The following is a 21,871-nucleotide window of genomic DNA, read 5'->3' as shown; positions in this document are numbered from 1 at the left end:
AAATTTTAAATTCAAATTAAAACTTAAAGGAAGAGACTTTCAATTCGTAAATCAAAGTTGTCTGGTAAAGAATGGCGCGATGGTGTGAGGTTGGCTATCATGGATTCAAATTCACCTATGTTTGCTCTACATACATGCATATATATATATATATATGATTATGTACTGTAACATCTGATGTACGTGTACATACATACATCAAAAGATCAAAAGATAAATAATTCAAAATTGTGAAATATATACATAAAAAAGAAAAGAGATGAGAGTTAGAACTAGTGGCCGGCGCCGGGACTAGGCACGGCGAGGTGGCGGGCGATGAAGTCCATTTCGACGGCGGCGCGGCCTTTCCGGCGGCGGTGGGGCGCCTTGCCATTGGGAAGCTTCCTTGAATTCAATAAGCTGCGTTGATAAACCAAGGGGACGAGATATTGGTGACGAATATCAATATTATTATTATTATTATTATTATTATTATCTAGCGGAACGACGCCGTTTAGGGAGAATAGCTTTCTTCCTTCAATGGAGGAAGGCAAGGCAGAAAGCATAATGATGAAGATGAAGATGAAGAGAAACAAAGCAACCTTCTCTAAAGCCATCAATACAATACAGCAACCCTACAAGATACTTTCCCCAGAAATAATAAATAAATAATAATTATTTGTAATTTCTTCTAGAGAGAGAAGACAGGCTATTTCTAAGTGGGGAGAAACGAAGAGCAGAATTGAATGGAATTTGGAGTTGTATATATAGTGAGAATGATATTTAAATAAATAAAATATGCAAAAAAAAAGGCCAGACGGTTAAGAGACATTCATGGTTATAAAAGCCTGAGCGCCAGGAGCAGGAGGTCCAGAAGACGTGTGGACTGGTGGGAGTATGCGTCTGGAGCTCCGGTCCAGGGTGCTGAGGGTGGCAAAGGCAGTTAGGCCAAGTCAAAAATGGTGTGTTTTTTTTTTTTTTTTTTACTACATTGCAGATAATATCCACTTATTTTAAGGTAAATATTGGATGGTTATTTCAAAAATAGCAGCTATTACTAAATTTATCTTTTAATAGGTAATAATACTCCCTCTGCTCACTATCTTTTTGGATTTTTATAAAAAAATATCCTTGTTACATTTTTATATTTTTTTATTAAAAAAATAAAAAAAATAATAATTACTTATTTTTATTAAAAATTGATCAAAATGAACACGCATTTACATTACGAAAGAAGTATTAATTAAAGTGATGAGATTATTTATTACTCTTTCTCTTCGTCTCGGAACTAACTATCAATTTACTTTTTGCACGTAATTTTAGAAATATTAGTATTATATTGAGATATAGTAGAAATAAAGTAGAAATAACTAAAATAACTTTACTCGTATGTGTGATATAAAGGTAATGATATTTGTATAATATATTATAAATTGTAAGGGTATTTGTAATATTAGGTAGATAATACAATTATTAAAAAAATAAATATTTTGTTATGAGATGGACTAAAATAAAAAAATAGATACGCGTGGGAGGGAGTATAAATTAATGTATATGTGATCAAAGTATATGTGTGGTTGGGAATTGGGGGTGTTAAGTCAAAGTAATTGGGCCCACTCCTACTCCAAGATATCATGTGAAAACCATATCCATAGATGTGTGTTTTTGGATGTTTTACTAATTTTTTATTTTTTTAAATAAAATATTTTTTTGAAAATGATACTTATTTGGAAATAAAATAATTTTTTAATAGTATTTAGCTAATGAAAAAGTATTTTAGTACGTATAGTATAACTATAAAGAGATGATACAACAAACACATACCATACATCAAATTTCAATATTATACAGTGATATATAGAACCAAAAAAAAAAAAAATGTTAAAAGAAAAGAGTCTTATATATCTTTCAAAATTTTTTATTAAAAACATTACAATAACATTTGAAACACTGTATTCCCAATTTTATTTTATTTTTTTCCCATTAAAACATTAAATTCAAACAAAGAAACCCTCTCTATAATGTATATATTTTTCACAGTGACATTAATTAATTAATTAATTCCACTGTGGGTTTCAGATGTAATAAGAATAATAGTAGTGTCGATGATGGTTTGTTTGCCCTTTCTCTACGAAAAGTCGATATAAATATATACAACTTTCTTATTTTGTTGCTGGTTGGTGGAAATCAATTAATGCTTACTATTTATGCATGTGAAATATATACATACAAAACATTTAAATAATAATTAATTATTCATGGCCATGCACAGACACGATTACTTAAATTAATCCAGAGTGAGTCAAATGTACATCACAGGATGGGCTGCGAATTTGTATGCCTTAAATGCATGCATTGTCATCAAAATAAAATTAAAATATTTATTTTATTTTTTATTTTTATTTATTGCTTCTGCCATTCACTACCTACATAAAGATGATGGTATTGAGATAAGAGTTACGTGTTCAAATAATTAAATAAATAAATGGGGGTGGGTATACTTGACGGGGGATTTTGTCTTTTTCTTGTATATAAGTATATGCCCAAATATTCAAATAATTAATAATTAGTTAACTAATGCATGCATGTAGACCCAGTGTAATGAAGGGCCTATCAAATTATGTGAAGGATTTTTGAATCATGTCACACAAAATTTGTTCAGTATAATTAATTTTCTGTAATTTTGGAGTGTTTAGAATATCAAATATATATCACACACATACTCTATACAATATATTTTGGTTTTATTTATTTTCATTTAAAATAAAATTATACTTTTAGTTGAATTATATATTAGAGGAATTAAGAAGTGTAAAGAAAACTAGAAATATATACATGAGTTTGTCGGCATTAAAAGAATGGTGATATTCCACCGATTAACACTACATGTAGGGTTCCTTTGTTTCCATAATTATTATCAATTGCCCCTTTTTCATGCTAACTTTGTCTTGCTTTGCCCCAACACATACACCCATATCTCTATAATGTGTATTTATTCATAATCTTTTGTAATGATATACGTCTGCAAAAGTCGTCGTTATATAGTAGAACAACCAACGCTATATATGATCGTAAACTATCCTAAAAAATAAATCAACACAAATTATTTTAACGTATTAGCCCTCGGCCATATGTATATATATAGGCTTTGTTTACACAACATACTTTCAGTCATTTGGCATATTCAATTTTTTTAAAAAAATCATATCAAATATATTTTTTCTCTCACACAACATCAAATTAAATACTAATTTTTTACTTTTCCAAACTTTCAAAATTTCAAAACCCTCCGAAATCCTCTATCTAAACAAAGCCTAACCTTAAATGATCTTGAAGCAAACATGTTTACTTGTACAACGAAAGTGAATATTAGATTAGATTAAATAAAATTAATTAATTATTACATGCAACCTAATCACCCTAAGTAAACTCAAAACCCTAACTCAAGATGAAATGACCACCACAGAGATCATAGGAGATTAAACAACGGCTATGATTAAAACCTCATTTCAACGGCTCAGATCTCTTGACTCAATAGTAACCGCCAAGTATAGCAGGCTTCAATAGAACAGGCCTTCACAAATAAACATGGGCCAAAACCCAATAGACTGATATTTATACCGATGGGTCTTTACAAAAACCCAATAGAATAATGGGCCTGGGTTTGGCCCATTACAGTTTGATTTGGTTTCTCTATTAAATTAAATATTAATTTAGTAGCTCGTTTTCCCCATAATATATAGTATATATTTTTTTATTAATTAGTTCTTTCAAATTTATTTTTACATGAATCCACAGAATTTGATTTACATATAAATTGAAGCAGCAGATCATATTATTTACTAAATTTGGGTTCTTGATTCGTCTGAATCTTACAATCTATCTTGCAATTTCAATACATAAAGAAAGACTATAGCTGAAGAGTAAAGACGAGGAATGTGTATATATATATATATATATATGTATGTATCACTGTATGTTCCCCGCCGGCGCCATTGCTGAATGTTATTCGAATAATTCAAGGTCTGGTTGGAGAGCACAAGCACGGCTGCAACAGATATATATATATATGTGCAGAATCAACATACGCAGATATACATATGTAATGAAAATGGTGTTGGTACTTACATTGAAAGAAAGCCTTGACCTCTTCCTTCTCCTTCTTCTTCTGTCCAAATCTGCGGCGAGCTTTGCCGCCATTTGTTCTCCGGTGAAAATGACATCCCCCGGCGAGGTTAGAAACACTGATCGTTCAATTGGAGGAGACCACAGTTCGCTCTGCTCCGACACGTCGGAGAATTTCCACATCAGTCTTTCCGACACACACCTCGAAACCACCTGAATCTTCATCGCCGGCGATATCTCCATCTTGATCTCCGACATTAATTTCTTGGATCGATCGATCGATCGATGCTGCAGATGACCTAATTAATAATAAATATATATTTATATAATTAATTAATTCCAGAGATCCTCCATGATTAATTCATCATTTGATACAGTCATGTCATGTGCTGCTGCTGCATCAGAAAACTCAATAATAACAAAACACAAACAAACAAAACTCAGCAATAATGGATATCAGTCAATGGGCTAATTGAATATTTGGGCCTTATTGGGCTTTAATTAATGGGCCCAATAAATGGCGTGAAAAACGGATGACTACGAAATTTCTTGCTTTCGTTGAGAGCAGTCTTCGACTGTTATGTTATCTGAGGGTCAAAAAGTGAAGTGAGAACACAGGAACAAAAGAGAGGAGCAAATCGGGGGCCTTTTTTGCAGCTACAGTGGGTGGAGGATTAATCGTGTTGATTGCTTTACTGGTAGCTCCATTGTTGCTGTTCGAAATACGGCTTCGATTTGGGGGATTTGTTTGCTAGATCGCGTCCCGCACCCGAAATCGTTGCTAGTGATGTCGGGCTACAGAGCAGAGGATGACTATGACTACCTCTTCAAGGTGGTTTTGATTGGGGACTCAGGTGTGGGGAAGTCTAATTTGCTTTCGCGATTCACCAGGAACGAGTTCAGCCTCGAGTCCAAATCGACTATCGGTGTTGAGTTCGCCACCAGGAGCTTGACAGTTGATGGAAAGGTCATTAAAGCTCAGATTTGGGACACTGCTGGCCAGGAGAGGTTACATTGCTTTCAACTTCTCTGATCTGTTGTGCTTTACTTTCCTTCGATTCGTTTCTAGCGCTCATTGTGGAGTACTGTGGTTTGTTTTGTGCGGTGGATCTGCTACTGGATTTTGGAGATCTTTAATCGTAAATGGCTAAATCTGCTACTAGCTTTTGTGCGGGATGTGAATTTCGTGTATTTGTTTTAAATTACTGAAAATATTACAGCTGCCATGGCCTGGAATTCTGAAAGTATGGCAGAGTGCTGAGGAATAATTGGGATAGATCTGTAGTTTTTTTGATCTGATAACGAAATTTAGTTTACACCTAAATTGTGTCATTGATTGGGGAGGCTGTTTAATGCTTTCTTAGTTATTCAGTAATTGGATCTTAATTTGGTAGACATATAACTCATAAATCTTGATTTTCTTCTTTACCTCTGAAGTTGATGGTGATTATTGATTTTGCAACTAGACTAAAAAATTCAGGAATGCTAGAAATGTGTAACTGTGATCTCTTTCTCGTTGTTATTTTTGATAAGGATGGCAAAAATGTAAGTATTATTTGACCTTAATGTAAGAATTTCAGAAACCCTTAGGTGTTTCTTAGAACTTGGAGAAGATCTTGTGTGGATGTTACCTCATCTGGGATTTCTGTGGACACAGGATATAGCATCGTTCTAAAATTTTATTTTATGGATTATATTAGTAAAAGACAGATTTTCGACTCTTTTACATATGGCCAATTGTTGATCTTAACTAAACAAAATTGCATTAATAATTCAAGCTGCTTGCAATTTTCGAAATTTCTCCTTTAACTTTATAGCAACAAGCACATAAGGTATTTATTGTTCAGATACTGGATTGTCTGCTTGAGAACACACGTGGTTTGTTCAATTTTATGTGTCCTCTTATTCAAAATTTACTTTATTTAGATATGGTTTCAACATTCGATCATATGAGATTCTATTACATTTCTACATGTGCATAATATAGTATATTAGGGCTTCCTAAAATGATGCTTTGTATTTTCGGAGCACAAATTGAGCTTGCTAGTATTAAATATTACCAGGCTTTATTCGTTAGTGTCGTTATGAATAATTTTGAATCGAAATGATTGTCTTCGAACTTATTACCAATATACCGATTAAGCTTATCTGTCTCTGTCCGTTTAAAAGCTATAATTTTTCGTTCTGGGCTTCAGGTACCGAGCCATCACCAGCGCGTACTATCGCGGTGCTGTTGGCGCTTTGCTCGTCTACGATGTAACCAGACACTCGACATTCGAAAATGTCGAAAGGTGGCTAAAGGAACTGCGAGATCACACCGACCCCAACATTGTTGTCATGCTCATTGGCAACAAATCCGACCTTCGACATCTAGTGGCTGTCTCAACTGAAGACGGGACCTCCTTTGCTGAGAGGGAGTCGCTCTGCTTCATGGAAACTTCTGCGCTCGACGCCACTAATGTCGACAATGCGTTCACCGAGGTTCTTGCGCAGATATACCACATTGTGAGCAAGAAGACAATGGAGACAACCGATAATGGCGATGCATCGAATGTCCCTTCCAAGGGCGAGAAAATCGACGTAGGCAAAGATGTGTCCGACATCAAGAAAGGCGGCTGCTGCTCCTAGTAAGCCATTTTTTAAATTTTTTTGGGAGGAGTTTGTGGTGAGAATAGTCGTAACTATTGATTCGATATGATATGAAGTGTTATGTTGCTGCATCTACTGGAGATTATGTTGTAAAAAAAAAAAAAATGAATTTGACTGTTGGTGACACGCTCTTTGTATTCTGCTGCAGTGATTTTTAACGTTTAGGGACTTTTAGGAAAATGATATTCTGAATCAGACAAGGTTTTCATTTCATTACATGGCTTCAGTTGTAGTTTCCCTTTTCAGTTAGGTATTTTTAATATACCTTTATTATGCCACTTTTTGCCATTTTGGGATTGACGATGGTCGAGTTGCTTTTTGTCTGCTTTATAGTGTTATCGCAATATACTCCAATCCATTCGGCTCTGATATTTACATTTTCTTTCACACGGATTAACAAATATTAGTATTTTAATAGTAGTCGGTAGATATGATAGTGTAAAGATTAAATTTCCTTTAATTTTATATAGAAGTGTATAATAAAGTGAAAGTGTAAAAAATTTTAGTAGTTAATGATAGTATCCACATTTACTAAAAAAACTGACGAACGAAAATAAAAAATATATAAATGTTAGAAGTGAAAATATAAACCTTTGAATTTAACGGGTAAAATAAAAATATATAAATATTAAAAGTGGATCAAGGAAGTATTATTTATTACATGTAATTTTCAATAATGATATACTCTCTATCCAATTAATAAATATAAATTTATTTTTTTTGCAGAATTTAAAAAATAAAAGTACTTTAATTATAATAAATAGTTAGGTCATCCGCCTCAATGAAACTCAATATGGGTTTCTTCCCTCTCTCTTCTCTTTCACGTCATATTCTCTGCCACGTCATCAGAGAAAATCATTTCATTTTATACCTTCATCAAAGAAACTCATTTACACAAATTTTAATTTTTCTTTCCTCCATATTATTAAATTATCTATTTTTAAAATAATTTAAATAATAATATTTTTTTTTATCTAATATACATATTTATTAGTATTTATTTATTTAATAATTAAATTTATAAACAATAAAAAATATTTATTATTATTATTATTAATTGATTATATTTAATTAAAATTTTATTTAAAAAATTATATCAATATTAATATCATTTTGTAAAGAATAAAATTTTATAAAATATAAAAATTATTAATAAATATTTATATAATAAAAATATTTAATTGGAACACATGACAACAATACACTTATGTCAGAGTTTTATGGAGTTGCTGCAGAAGCAGCCGGCTCTCCAAGCTGGCACTAAAGAAAAATGATTTTTAATTTTTTTTATATATACATATATATATATATATAAAAGCAATAATATGATCATAAAGTAAATATATTTGCGAAAAAAATTGTAAATATTTTTTTTAAATAATTATGTAATTGGACAATTAAAAATATTAATAAATATACTTTGTGAGTTGACAAAAAATTATTTATTTTTTCTAGCAAAATATTTTTAAATTAATTTTGACTAAATCAAAATATATAATAACAAAGAAATATTTAGAGATAAATCTAATAAAATAATGTGTGCTTTGTAAATGTAATGAATAGTCAAATATGTCATTTACTATGTTGGAAAACGTATGTAAAAAGAATTACAATTTATATTTATGATTGAATTTTGATATATGAATTTTGCTGGTAAATTTACATTAGAATTAACTATTATTTTAGGGTTTGATTTTAATTTTTTACCATATAATCTTATTTGTTTAGCAAATTACTATATTGATTTCTAAAACAAACTAAAAATAGTACACTACAGATCAAATAAATTAACTACAAACAGATAAAATTAGATATCTATAGATCAATTAAATTAACTACAATTAGATATAATTATATACATGTAGATCAATTAGATAAATTAATTAACTAAAATAAAAATGTCTGAAGCTCTTATCACTTTTTATAAGCGGACGAAGCTGAAATAAATTAATTAAATATCTCTCAAAGCATCGAAACTTAAGCATTCGAACAAGAAAAATGAACAATGATTGGAAGATTCTCCAGATCTGTTCAAAAATCCACTTTTTAAAAAATATTTTATTATTTTCTCCGAAAATTAAAACGAGGAAATTTGCAGGGTTTATCGATGCGCCCAATGCTCCAACGGATAAGATTAAGGTGGACGTTACGAATAATTAAGAAATTATCTTAGCGAAATGACGTTATTAAGGAGAGATCAAATGCACGTGTCACGCGTGTGGGGACCCCTTTTTATTTCAAAAATAAATATAAATAGCTATTCTTCTTATTACCATCTTTTAAATATACAATATTAAAAATATCAGCCCACCAATTACAACACATCTCTTACCTAACACTTTTTTCTGTATATATATTATTTATTGGACTTTGTTCTGAAATTAAGGCCTTTTTTTAATATAAAATTTTAACTATTTAATATAATTGTTTGTAATAGAAAAACTTGATGTAATATTTTTTTGTCAAAATTTATTAGTGTAAACAAAACCTAAATTGTTTTTGATAAAGATTCTCAAAGTTTTCAAATTTTAGAAAAAAAAATAGAAATAATAAAAATGAAGTATTTCACGTAATATTTTATTAAAAGAATATATATATATATATAACCTAAACAATTTTCATTTTTAGACCATTCTATGAAACCCATGTGCAACCACCAACTGGATATATACATATTGTACAATTAAAAAAGAAATAAATTAGATCCAACTATTGACACTCAAAAGTCAACTTTTTGGTTAATTTTGACTTTTCAGATTCCTAAATCTGTTGCCTGTTCCTTAAGGGGAAAAAAAGGAGGAAAAAATTATAGAAATTTATAACCAACTTGGATATAGGTTGCCGTGGGTAACTAAATAAAAAAGAAAAAATATATATATATATATTTTATTAATTAATGAAGACAGAAAATAGAAATGAATTGAATTTATCTGAAATAACAAGGGTGATTAATTATGTGGTCTAATAATTACAAACAGCATTGTGACATAAAACTTCTTAATTAATCAATTATTCGCTAACCACTACACTCATCATAGCATTAAAAATATAATTAAAATCACAAGAAATTAATAAAAATGTGTAAACCTTTTTTTTCCCTCCTAGGCAATCTTGTCCGTACGATGACATTAATGTCGCGGAATCCGTTCAATCAGAGCCGTCCGATGGACGATGATGAAGATCCATCCGTTCTCTGAATCATCGAATGCCGGCGGCCAAGGTCGGCTCCGGTCCGGCGAGTCCACGGCGGAACACCGTCGAGCACTCCGGCAGCTCCCCGAGATCGGCGAATAGCGACTCGTCTTCTTCCGGCATTGCGAAAATCATCGCCATTTCGTTGTCCGTGGCGGTTTTGTCCTCGGCGGAAATGGGGCTGTCGAGCATAGTACAACCTGGGGATTCGAAATCTCCGAACCATCCGAATTCGTTCGGAGCATCCATGAATTTGTAATCTGGATTTGGTTCGTGATTAGATTGATTATTGTTACTATTAATGGCTGCTGAAGGTAATTTCTTCTCTTCTTGTAATTGCTCCTCCGCCTGGTTTGCTTCGTCTTCCTCCTCCTCCTCTTCATCTTCTTCCTCCTCCGATACGGCGACGTTTGGAGCTGCGGCGGCGGAGATGGCGGTTCTGTGGTGGTTGTTCCGGGACGCCGGCCAAGGGTGGTTGTGGTCGCAAGAGTATGTGACTACGAGCATTGTGGGGTCGTCTCTACTCCTTTCGACCTGCTTTCTTGCTGGGCACCCCTTGGAGCTGCTGCACCTGTAATAACCTCTGCAGAAACAAAAGAACGCCATAGATGTTGATTCAAGCTTGAATTTTTTATTTTTTTTTTAAGGATTGCGGTGTAATAAATTAAATTAATTATTAATTGAATGGATGGATGGGTACCTCGGATAGGGAGAACCCTTGATGGGTTTCTGGCCGTACTTTCTCCATGCCCAGGAATCGGACGGCGGAGCGCTCATCGGATCGCCTTTCAGACGCAATCCTTCGACGTCTTTCAGAGGTACTGACACTACCCTTTTCTGTAGGGCTCGTCTGCTGCAAATTAATATATGTATGTATAATTTCTTGATTAATTTGATTTTATGGTAGTAATTGAAATTGATTGAGAATTTGATTTTGGTGCATGGATACATGGGCATGAAATGAAATCCCCAAATTGACGAAACCCTAATTTCTGATTTAGCCCTCTTTTTAATTAAATGAAATTTTGATTTTGAAAAAGGCGCAATACCTTCTTCTGGAAGAGGAAGTGGAAGCAATTTTGACATCGGCGGCTGCGAAGTGCGGCGAGTCTCCACCGCCGCCGGCGACGGAGCTGTTCTCCGGCGAATTGTGGGAGTCGTGATCGCCGGCGGTGTTGAATCTAGCTCCCATGGGTTGAGATGGAGATGGAGATGGAGGAAGAAGACAAGACAAGAAATGGAGGAAGAGTGGTGGAGTGCTTATAATAAGAATGGGAATGGCGACAGATTTATTGATTAATTGGAAATTAAATATATATAATTATATATGTAATTTAATTAAATAATTTAGAGAGAGAGAGAGAGAGAGAGAGAGAGAGAGAGAGGGGACGTGCAAGCAAATGCGGAAGAAATCCAAACAAGAGATTAATTATTTTATTACAACGGGAAAGGGACACAAATTATTACATTTAATTTAATTTAATTTAATTTAATTTGATTCCTTTCATCTACTGCCTTAATCACCCTCTAATCATGTACTTGTATGTCACCTTCACCTATACATTTTGACATTTTCAATAATCAGCCCTATAGTTATGTATGTGTGTAATTTAATATTTTAATTATATTCTAAGTGGTATTACTATTATTCATATATAAGAATTTTGCAATTTGTACTAATTATTAATTGATTATTCTTAATTATCTATGTGGCTGTGGCTCTTTTCTGGACTCGTTGCTATGCATATGCTTTCTAGATGGCATAGGTTACTTATACATAAGGCCCCTTTGCTGTTTAAAATCAATTTAATTAATATATTAAATTAATGTATATGTTTACTTTAATTAAATTGAAATATAAGCTCAATTCAACTTATTAATCGATTCTAGTTATATAATATTCATTACTTTTTAATTAATATATATATATATATATATATATTGGACTTTCATTTACAAAGAGCTGAATAAATCCACTATTTTCATAAATATTATCAAAACATATGATGGTTTGTTTAATGATTTGTATGAAATTGTATGTTGTTTATCACTCCTTTTTAAACTGTCAAATGAAATAGTGATTTTTTTTAAAAAAAATATTATATAATTTTTTTACATCAAATCAAAATTTATTTTGACTCGAATTTATATTATTTAATTTGGAAATCTCAATCCAAACAAGTATGACTTTAATTTTATTTTCTTACTTGATTCACTCAATGTATATAACTACTTTTTATCAAAAGTTTAGGGCTTTGTCTTTCTTTACATTATTATTATTATTATTCAATTATCAGATTTTATATGAAAAATATATCATACAATTTTATAGAATATTATATTAAAATAATCTTCGATAAAAAATTTAAAAAAAAAATCAAAGAAAAGATATCCTATATAATTTTATGATTTTAATTGAAAATATTCTCTATTCACGTTGCCATGCAATGTAATTTTCACGGTAAATTTGTGCGCTCTTGTATTTTTATTTTTATAATTATTTTAAAAGATATTATATTCAATATTTATTAGTCTTATTAAAAATCATATCAAATTATTATTTTTTAAAAAATATATATATATACAAAACGAAGATGGTATATAACACAAAAGAACACACTTTTCCTAATTATTGAATAAATTAATTAAAAGTATAAGAAAGAAGTAGGCAAATAGGCTATGGGTTCCTTGTCCAAATGCATGATCACGTCACTACTTATACCTATGTGTTTACATTATTACAATTCTACTTACTTCCTAATTAATTTAACCCCAATTAATCAAGTCAAATATTGAATTCTTAAAAAATATTTAACTACCATAATTAATACACCGGATAAGATAGGGTTGGATAGAATAGAATAGAATAGACTCTGGCAACTTATTCATTAAATATTTTAAATAATAAATTCGAAAAAAAATATTTTAGTTTTTTTAACGAAAAAGAATCAATATAGATGTGTATAATTCAAACATATAAATGAAAATAAATAAATAAATTATGTAATAGAAAAATGTTATACTAAGATGTGGTAGGTCGCACGAATCAAATGATGGTATTAATTATTAATAACAATAAAATAAATTTCGTGTTGTTACATTTAAATTAAAATATCCAAATTATGCAATCCTCTAATTAATTATGGATCAATTTAAATTTACATATTAAAAGTATTGACACTATATATATATATATATATATACCCCTCCGTCTCGAAACTAAATATCCATTTGCTTTTTTCACGTAATTTTAGAAATATTAGTATTATATTGAGATATAGTAAGAATAAAATAGAAACGACTAAAATAACTTTATTAATATATGTGATATAAAATGTAATGACATTTGTGTAATATATTGTAAGTTGTAAGGGTATTTATAATGTTAAGTAGATAGTACAGTTACTAAAAAAAGAAATGGATACTTTGTTACATGAGAGACTAAAATGGAAAAATGGATACTTTGTTATTGGACGGAGGGAGTATAATTTTTTCTTTTAAATATCGCATTTAATACATAATTTTTTATATAAAATATTTAAATTTGTATTATTTTCACAATTTTTCAAAAACTCAAATTTTTGTATAAACGGAGAATGTAAGAATATTATTTATCAAGCTCTTCCAAATATTATAACTTTATTTAAATAGGAATTTTAAAATCCAAAACTTAGAAAAAAAAAACCTATAAAAATATAAATACACCTTATATTTGTTAAATTTTAAAATTTTAATTTTCTGCTATATAAAATAGTTTTTAAAGCACTATCTTACATTTTTATTTAAAAAATTCAAAACCCTAAATTAAGAGGGGAAATAATAAAAATACAGCACGTGCAGTGCAGAGGTGGTGTGCAACGAGTTTACAGATTGAATGGTTAATATGATGAAATCGTACGGTGGAGAATCCATCAAGCACCATCCTTATTGGGTTTGCTAATATACGGCACCTTTAATTGAGTTATAATCAATTTTAAATTTTGATCCCTTAGTGCATAAGTCACGTAATTAAAGTCAAGTCTGTGAATTTTTATTTTAGCTGCTCGAAATAATAGTAATATGTATAAATATATATGGATATTAATTATTTAATATTTATATATATATATGTGAATTAATTAAGTGTGCAGAGGGATACGATCGTGACCATTAATTTAATGATTGAAAGGGTATTTTTCTATTGGTAAGTTCTTCCCCACTACAGCATTTACTTACTAACACGAATCTTCCTCAACATTTCAATTTTAAATTAACAATTATTGCATTTTTAAAAAAGTTCACATCGTCACCAAATATATTCCATTCACATGAAAGTTGGGCTCTGTTTTTTTTACAAGCCCAATTATTTGTAACTCAACTCATATTTTGTCTTATTTGCTTTTCTATTATTTATATTTATGTAAATACACATTAAAATATTCTAAACTATGTGTCCTATGTAATATGGGTCTATTACGGTAGATAAGATAATTTAAGTAAAGTATAATTAGTAAACAATTAAGAAATATATTAATAAAAATAATTATTATTTAGTAAAAAGAAAAATTTTCATCATTTAATTTAATTTAATTTATTTATTATTTATTATTTTTTATTTTTATAATAATGAACTACTAAGATCGGACTTTTAAAGATGTGCCCTTACAATAGCATTACATTCCTAAATCATATAAACTTTGGTATTAAAAGATTAAAAATTACAGCCATCGATCTAACTATAAGATTAATTTTCAAGAATTAACTAAGATAGAAAAGAAAAGAAGTGGGATAGTATGAACACTAAAAAATAATTATATAAATATTTCATTAAATGGAATCAGAGTCAAGTGTCTGTCTTCGGACAATCATTTGAAGTGTGTGATTGAAGAGATCTGCATCAATGGCGGTTCGGACAATGGCCTCCATTCCAAACAAGCAGTGTTTGCTGGCGGCGGTGGTGATTCTGGCTTCAACGACCTCCGCCTCCATCTCTTCAAAAGCTTCGAGAATCGACGGCAGCAGCTCTTGGCCATTATTGCCATTCTTGCAACTCACCCTCACTGATAAACATCCTTCCTCTATCTTCTCCACCTGCACTTCCTACAAGTGCAGAATAATATCAATAATGATGCTGCAATCACAAGATAAATTAAAATAGATATATATATATATATATATGCAATTAATGAGTGTGTGTGTGTACTTGGACATGGTTGATCAAGTGTTGGCACTCTTTCCTGATTGCTTCTATTTGGAGCTTTAGCTTATGGATGTACAGACAAGCATCCATCACCACTGAGCTCTTCTTCACCTATACATACATACATATATCGAGAGAGACACACACACAAACACATCAAAGATATGGTAAGAGTACATAAAGAAGTAAGAGGGACTGTAGGTGAGAAACTAAAATGCATACTGATTTGGATTTGGTGAGGGTTCTGAGAATTTGAAGCTTTCTGTGCAGAGAGAATCTCCTGTGCATTTTATTACACGCCATACTCTCTATCTCTAGTTTCAACACTGTGTGTGCGAGTGGGGAATGATTTCAAGTTAGTCCTTTTATAGGGGCGAATCAAGCAAGAAGGGTGAGAGGAACAATATAATACTACTAGAATTCAATGGTGATTACTAAACCTTGGTCCATTGGAGAGTCACGGAATGTCTAGATATGACTGACACAAAGCTCTTTTGTCTCTTTCTGACAATGCATACATACATACATACATACATACATAAGAGCAATAAATATCGAAAGCAAACCAATAATTAGTGTACAACCAAGGCATGGTGTAAAAAAGATGCAGAAACGTAGTACTTGACTGATTGATTACTTTCTTTACAACTCTAATCACTATGCAATGTGAAATGATTGTGACTAATCCATGAGTATTAAGAATGCAGAATGTGTAGTGTACTAATCTATATAACAACTTTCAAAGAAAAGGGAATTCTTTCTTGGATGCATAGGATGCTTTTTCTGCCAAATAATTGACACATAATTGATGGATAGGCAGGCCCTAGTGCACTTGGATATTCCAATAATACAATTGTGCCAATAAATTGATATTATTATATACGCTCCAAGAAAGGTTAAAGCTACGTAAAGGAATGATATGATTTGATATGATAGCCCATATATCTATAAGTCTATAGATATCTAGAGGTATGGATGGATACCCTATTGAATTTAAGAGGGCTCAAGAATGTGAATGTATGTATGTATCTGTATCTATAAAACTGAAATGATGACTGATGAATGATGAAAGAGCTTTGGCATTGTTCTTGGAAAGGAATGGAAAAGGGAGGCATCCGAGAAGTGTACTTGTTTGGATTTAGAGTCATGCGACACAGACTCCTAAATCATTTCTGTGTTTTGTTTTTCATTTCTTGATCAAATTTTGCAGTGAAGGCATGCCATGCATATGGAATATCTTAATCTATCAATGGAGAGGCAAAATGGGGAAAAGAGAAGTGGGAATTCCTTGGCAGTAGCAGACAACCTCAAATCAATCAATCTTGCAAAGCTCTTTTGTTGCGTAGCGTGTGTTGCTGTGTGCAAGGGTTTCATTTTTAATGAGGGTTTTTTAGGTCGCTTTCTGTCTGCCCTTTTTTCGATATTTGAATGTTGGGAGCAGCTCAGCAGCAGCAGCAGCTCTATCTCTCCTCTCCCACCCCATCCCTTTTCTTTGTCTGCACATTCTTGACATGTCTGCGTCTCTCTCCCTCACGGGATCCTCAATTCCTCTCCACTGAGCTTGTAATGCGTACATGGTCTTGTTTTGTCTGTGCATTGACGGCCCTTTTGAAGCTTTTGTTCGTCTTTAGAATCTTAGCTTTGATGCTCACATGTCTGCCCTTAACTATTCTAACAGCACAGTGTTTGTGTGCTGTAATGGGGTCGGATTCGGATCCAACCTGAATTGGGCTAACGGCCCACAGTTTGTTGGAATCAAATTAGGGCTATTCGTTGATTTCTTGTTTGAATGATGACGAGGTTTTGAATTTGGGAATTGGGGGTGGAAGGCAAATTGATATCTAAAATTGAGCTTGAAGAATGGCAGGGCAATTCTCCTTCGGCAGAGACAATGGAAGTAATTTTCATTGGTGGTAATATTTTCTGCCATTGGAGACCTACCCTGTTATTCCTCTCCACTTCTGCTGCAATTCGCTTCATTTCTCTGCCTCTATTTAGCTCCATTGCAGGGTTTTTTTAATTTCAACCATTCTCATAGCATGTGGATATTCTCTGGGAATTCAATGGCATATGCCATGGAACAATGCTTCTGCATTTCTTTTCTCTTTTGTTGTTGCATTCATGGTCCCCCTTACAGTTCTATTTTCTGATGTGTCATTAAGGTAACGCCCGATTTCTTGGCGCATCAACCAGCATAACAATGCCACAGATGCCATTGTGATAGAAAGGTATATGATATTGTTTCCTGAAAAGATTGCTATCGTTATCAAGCTTATGAATGCTCACAGTTTGATGCGATGTTAGTTCAGTGTTCATGTTTCTAGAAATCTAGATCACTTCTTGTGCCGGTGATAATCATATCATGAGCTTATTATGGATGATTTGATGCATTGACATATTCTATATCTACCATGCTTCTACAATCAACATTTTTGAAGAGCAATTTGAAATAATGCATGATGGTCTACTTTGCTAACCAATAATTCTATGCCAATCTAGAACTTATCATAGCCAAGTGTAAATGGAATGCACTGTGATTTTTGTTTGATCATCTTTAAATTGTAATTCGTTTATGCCCGATTTGATCGTCTTTCATCCGTCCAGTATCACGGCTTTCGGCTCAAATGCATCCACCTGTTGATCCTATGAGTTCCCATACCTCACAGACTTCACTTGATATGTGACAGGTTTACAAAGGAAGGACCATACATTTGGAATCCAGGCTACCTTTTCAAGATTATTCACTGGGAGACGGAATAATTTCATAATCATGAGATTGTTTGTTGCCTCTTCAACATACCCAAAGTAGACAAATGCACCCAAAACCAAATGCACACTCGATGGTATCATATCAGAAAGGTTGGGTAGCTTAAACATTCCAAGCTTCATGATTCGTGTTTAAGAGTTCATTTGGTTTTTTAGATATAAGGATAAGAATTATTCACTGGTCTTATCCTTATGCTTTTACCTGAATACGATTCCACTCTTCTAGTAAGGCATCTACTTTTAAGATTAACTGCAGAGAGAGGTGAAATTGTTTTTGTTAGTTTCATAATTACGAATCCACGTCTCCGAACCACACATTTTAACAACTTCTTCTCGCTTATATGGTATAAATTATTGGCAATCTCCTTTAGCCTACATGTCTTGCTTCGATCACTGAACTGTTGTGAATGAATCTCATATAGAAGCTTGGAGTGATTTTAAGTTTGTATTACACTAAAACGTAACCTTTACATTTTCTGTTGGTCTTGGTCTCGAGTTTTTGTGGAATTTGAATATTCTTCTTTCCTTTTGAGAAACATTCCCTTTGTTACAAAATTCTCATCATCATGACATTAGTGATCTTGCCATTGGTGCCAGGATTTGAGAAGCAGGGACCTCAAAAACGTATGTAAAAATAAAATATTTTAAGCATGGTTAGTCCAACTCATTCTAAGTCAATGCATTATATTTAGCCTGTAAATTTACTTTATCATTTGGCTTTAACTAATTTCCATTTAAGATATAATTTTTAAGCTTCACAATTTTCTATTCATGGTATTGCCTTTCCTGGCATTAGATGAGAATCATGTATGTTAATGAATTTCACAGGCCCCCAACCCCTGTAAGTTTTAGGTCCTTGTTAAACTGCATAATCTCCAGAGAGTAGAGATTAGATTTATTGAAGTTTTCCAACAATATTTCCAAAGGCATGAAACAGCCAAAGTTATTAATAGCATCTGCATGCCCTCCTTTGTGAAATCCAACATATCTCTTGAGTACCTTTTCAATTTATAAATTGATAGGTTAAAGTCCCAGCAAAGGGATAGAGAATACGCTTTAGAAAGGGGCTTTTCTAGGAAAGTGATTCATGCTAGTCACTAATAAATCATGTTATAAAGATATTGGGAGGAAACTGTAATAGAGTTTTCTTACTATCTGTTTCAGAAATACATACATTTATGATGGAAATATGTGTATATATATATATATATATACTGAAGAAGTTCATGAACTCAGCCAATACTTGATCCTTAACATTTCTTTGCTCTGTCATAAGCAAGGGAAAAAATAATTAGCTGCTGTAGATAATCCGAAAGAATCTATATCATTGAGTATGCAACAGATTATGATTAACAATCAATCAAGGATAGTGAGAATACTTTTAGTGCATAAAAACCTGTACTTGGAGTCTTGGACATACAAGAACTTAGTAAACTGGGCGAAGAAGAAGATGGATGTCATATAGAAGCTGAAGTATTTGCAGCATTGTGGGATCGAATGGCAGGGCAATTCTCCTTTGGCAGAAGAAAGGAAAGAATGCAAGCATGCATTAACGCATACATGTGCATTGTCCGACTGCCAAAGGAGAATCGCCCTGTTATTACCTTCCCGACATAAGTAACTATCTCCCTCAAATAAGGCTGTGCATGTGATGTTAGTAAGGAGTCACGCCCTAAAACCGCCATGAAACCAAGCTTTATATAGGCACCCCCTCCTGTGTACTGTCAATTGGATATGCTGGAGGAGGAGATGGCATATGCTGTGGGACTATTCTTCTAGGTTTTTCCTCCTTACTTTTTTACTGGGACCATGGTACAAAGAGTTCTGACCTTCACTCCGATCTTCCTCTTTATTTGTTTATTCTATGGATATGCTCTTTTGCGTGCGAAGAAATTGAAATATCATTTGTTTGCCTTGTCCCGTCCTAAGGAATGTGATCCTTGATTTGCTTCCACAGGAATAGGTTTCAAGATTCCTCTTTGCTTATATGTTTTTTTTTATCCTTAGTAGCTGTGCTGACAATACTGACTAAATCATCTTTCTTTGTAGGAGTTAGTTGCTTTCCACAAAGAAATTTTAAGCACCATCAAACTTTTGAGTGAGTTTCTTAGCCATGGGAAGGACCTCTTTGTTAATTATCTGCAGAATTCCCTACATAAACCTCACATTATAAATTTCTAGATCTATTGTTCTTCTCACTTCACTACTGCATTAAAGTTCAATAATGTACTCGAAAACTTTCACTCTTTTGGTATAATGCTTGAGTCGAACCCTCACATGCACGTAACTGAATCCCACACTCGCACATATTCTTAAATAATGTGAAACAAACCGGAGAGTTTATTCCTGTGAGTTAAGTGAAGTGTCTGTACATTAGAATATGCTTCAAATATCCTTGCAGTAGCAATATGCAGCATTTGTAGTTGGCTATAAATACAGCTATGTTCTGAAAATAATTCATCATAGCCGGAGATCAAATTCGATATATCCTAGTTGTATGGAGGTATATTACCGGGCAATTACTCCTTTGGCAGAAAGCCATTGTATTGTTGATGTTGCATGAATGGTGTTCTTGAGCTCACTGCCAAAGGAGATTTGCCCCGTAATTCGACCATACTGATCGCTCTCGATTCTCTGTTTTTTTTTAAAGGTGTTGCATTGATCATCGATCAGCTTCGTGGCAAGTTCATGAGGTAATTGTTTCTTACTTATGATTAAGCATTTATTAGCTAAATTTTGTTTGAATTTGATCAAATTGTTAGCTTATGATTTCTGGTAAGCTATAGCTTTCGTTATTGCTAAAGTTGTCTTTTCTAATATGCAGGTTTTATACATTTGGTTTAATTTTGAGTATCTATTGTAAACTTGCATTCCCAATTATTATTATTATTTTTTTTTTATAAATCAAAACCTGTTCAAATAAATATTTGTACATTGGACTTGTCACGAAAATTCACACTGTACCACTTTTATTACGTGCCCGTGCAAACGTACTAACCTTTTTGGAGTGCCCATTATTTATTTTAAGATAATCACTATACAAATATAAAACTTTACCATAACTTTGGCTATGGTTGCGGCAACATTATTATTTTCACACATAATTGTAGTAATTGTAAAAAGCATTTCAAATTAAAAATAAATATCAAACACATCCATTGCTGCATTTGGCAAATCCCTCGTCCCAATTGCAATAGCACTTAACCTTTCCACAAGTCCCAACTCTTTTTCTTTATCTTAGTTATTACTCTTTTACCTCTATCAATTGTATGGTAAAAAACACATGGGTTCCATAAGGGATGACCTGATCCATCTATCACACAGATCTAACTTACATGGTATTAAAAAAAAAAAAAAAAAAAAAAAAAAAAACATGTTAATTAAAGCATGAGTCAAAGTCAAATCCTGAACATGTATATTTTGTTCCCACGTGCTGTTAATAATGAATTTAAATATAAAGAAAATAAGGCTTGGAGTCGATAGCCTAAGAGGAGCAATAAACTAATGCATACATGCACGAGCAGCCCTAATTTAAAATTCGTTCTATTTGTCAACCATTGAATTCGACATTACCTGGTCAAACTCACACATACAATATATATATATTCCCATGAATCCTATGGCCTTAGGCTATGAGATTATAATTTGTGAGTTTTTTTATTATAAGATCAATTAATAATTTTACTTCTAATAGATTAAATAAGAAAGGTAGTAATTTTGTAAGAGGAATAAATTATTTATAGTAATTTCTTTAAGGTGTGTAAGTAATTATTTATTCATTTTTATTAAAATTGCAGCCCAAATATTTGAACACAATGGAGGAAGTATTATTTATTTATATTATATAAAATTTTATTTTTTTATAAAATAACATCTATACTTGTTTTAATCACATATATATTTCACTAAATTAACTAGTAGTAATTAAATACATCTCATTTAAATTAATTTTCAATTACAAAACCAATAACCAAATAGACC

At 32.1% G+C, this 21,871-nt stretch overlaps 3 protein-coding genes and 1 long non-coding RNA gene across 7 annotated transcripts; 2 read left to right on the top strand and 2 right to left on the bottom strand.

Annotated features, from left to right (window-relative positions):
• Window positions 1-4,673: 4,673 nt before the first annotated feature.
• Window positions 4,674-6,998, top strand: LOC127247933 (ras-related protein RABA1c). Its single transcript, XM_051270025.1, has 2 exons — window positions 4,674-5,112; window positions 6,300-6,998. Exons 1-2 carry the CDS (start codon window positions 4,892-4,894, stop codon window positions 6,730-6,732), a joined length of 654 nt encoding a protein of 217 aa, XP_051125982.1. The 5' UTR covers window positions 4,674-4,891; the 3' UTR covers window positions 6,733-6,998.
• Window positions 6,999-9,687: 2,689 nt separating this feature from the next.
• On the bottom strand, window positions 9,688-11,208 carry LOC127247805 (probable WRKY transcription factor 65). Of its 2 annotated transcripts, none has more exons than XM_051269835.1 (3): window positions 10,995-11,208; window positions 10,646-10,798; window positions 9,688-10,528 (listed from the first exon to the last, which is right to left on the bottom strand). In XM_051269835.1, exons 1-3 carry the CDS (start codon window positions 11,135-11,137, stop codon window positions 9,952-9,954), a joined length of 873 nt encoding a protein of 290 aa, XP_051125792.1. In that variant the 5' UTR covers window positions 11,138-11,208; the 3' UTR covers window positions 9,688-9,951. The 2 variants fall into 2 exon arrangements, with proteins under 2 accessions (XP_051125792.1, XP_051125793.1); XM_051269836.1 differs by having other exon boundaries at window positions 10,646-10,795.
• Window positions 11,209-14,570: 3,362 nt separating this feature from the next.
• LOC127248118 (uncharacterized) lies at window positions 14,571-16,542 on the bottom strand. 2 transcript variants are annotated; one of them, XM_051270304.1, is made up of 5 exons: window positions 16,431-16,542; window positions 15,565-15,628; window positions 15,347-15,450; window positions 15,128-15,235; window positions 14,571-15,024 (listed from the first exon to the last, which is right to left on the bottom strand). In XM_051270304.1, exons 2-5 carry the CDS (start codon window positions 15,572-15,574, stop codon window positions 14,752-14,754), a joined length of 495 nt encoding a protein of 164 aa, XP_051126261.1. In that variant the 5' UTR covers window positions 15,575-15,628; window positions 16,431-16,542; the 3' UTR covers window positions 14,571-14,751. The 2 variants fall into 2 exon arrangements, with proteins under 2 accessions (XP_051126261.1, XP_051126259.1); XM_051270302.1 differs by lacking the exon at window positions 16,431-16,542 and adding an exon at window positions 16,253-16,366.
• Window positions 16,543-16,580: 38 nt separating this feature from the next.
• Window positions 16,581-20,883, top strand: LOC127248119 (uncharacterized). 2 transcript variants are annotated; one of them, XR_007838019.1, is made up of 6 exons: window positions 16,581-17,037; window positions 17,287-17,352; window positions 17,812-17,983; window positions 19,940-19,988; window positions 20,541-20,583; window positions 20,715-20,883. It is a non-coding gene; the product is annotated as an uncharacterized LOC127248119 (long non-coding RNA). The 2 variants fall into 2 exon arrangements; XR_007838018.1 differs by having other exon boundaries at window positions 16,903-17,037; window positions 17,812-20,583.
• Window positions 20,884-21,871: the final 988 nt, after the last annotated feature.

This window comes from Andrographis paniculata, unplaced genomic scaffold, assembly GCF_009805555.1.
Source record: "Andrographis paniculata isolate CXL003 unplaced genomic scaffold, ASM980555v1 Contig32END, whole genome shotgun sequence".
NCBI classification, from domain to species: Eukaryota; Viridiplantae; Streptophyta; class Magnoliopsida; order Lamiales; family Acanthaceae; genus Andrographis; species Andrographis paniculata.
The sequence above is the reverse complement of the archived record's forward strand: the minus strand, read 5'-3'. Positions and strand labels throughout refer to the sequence as shown.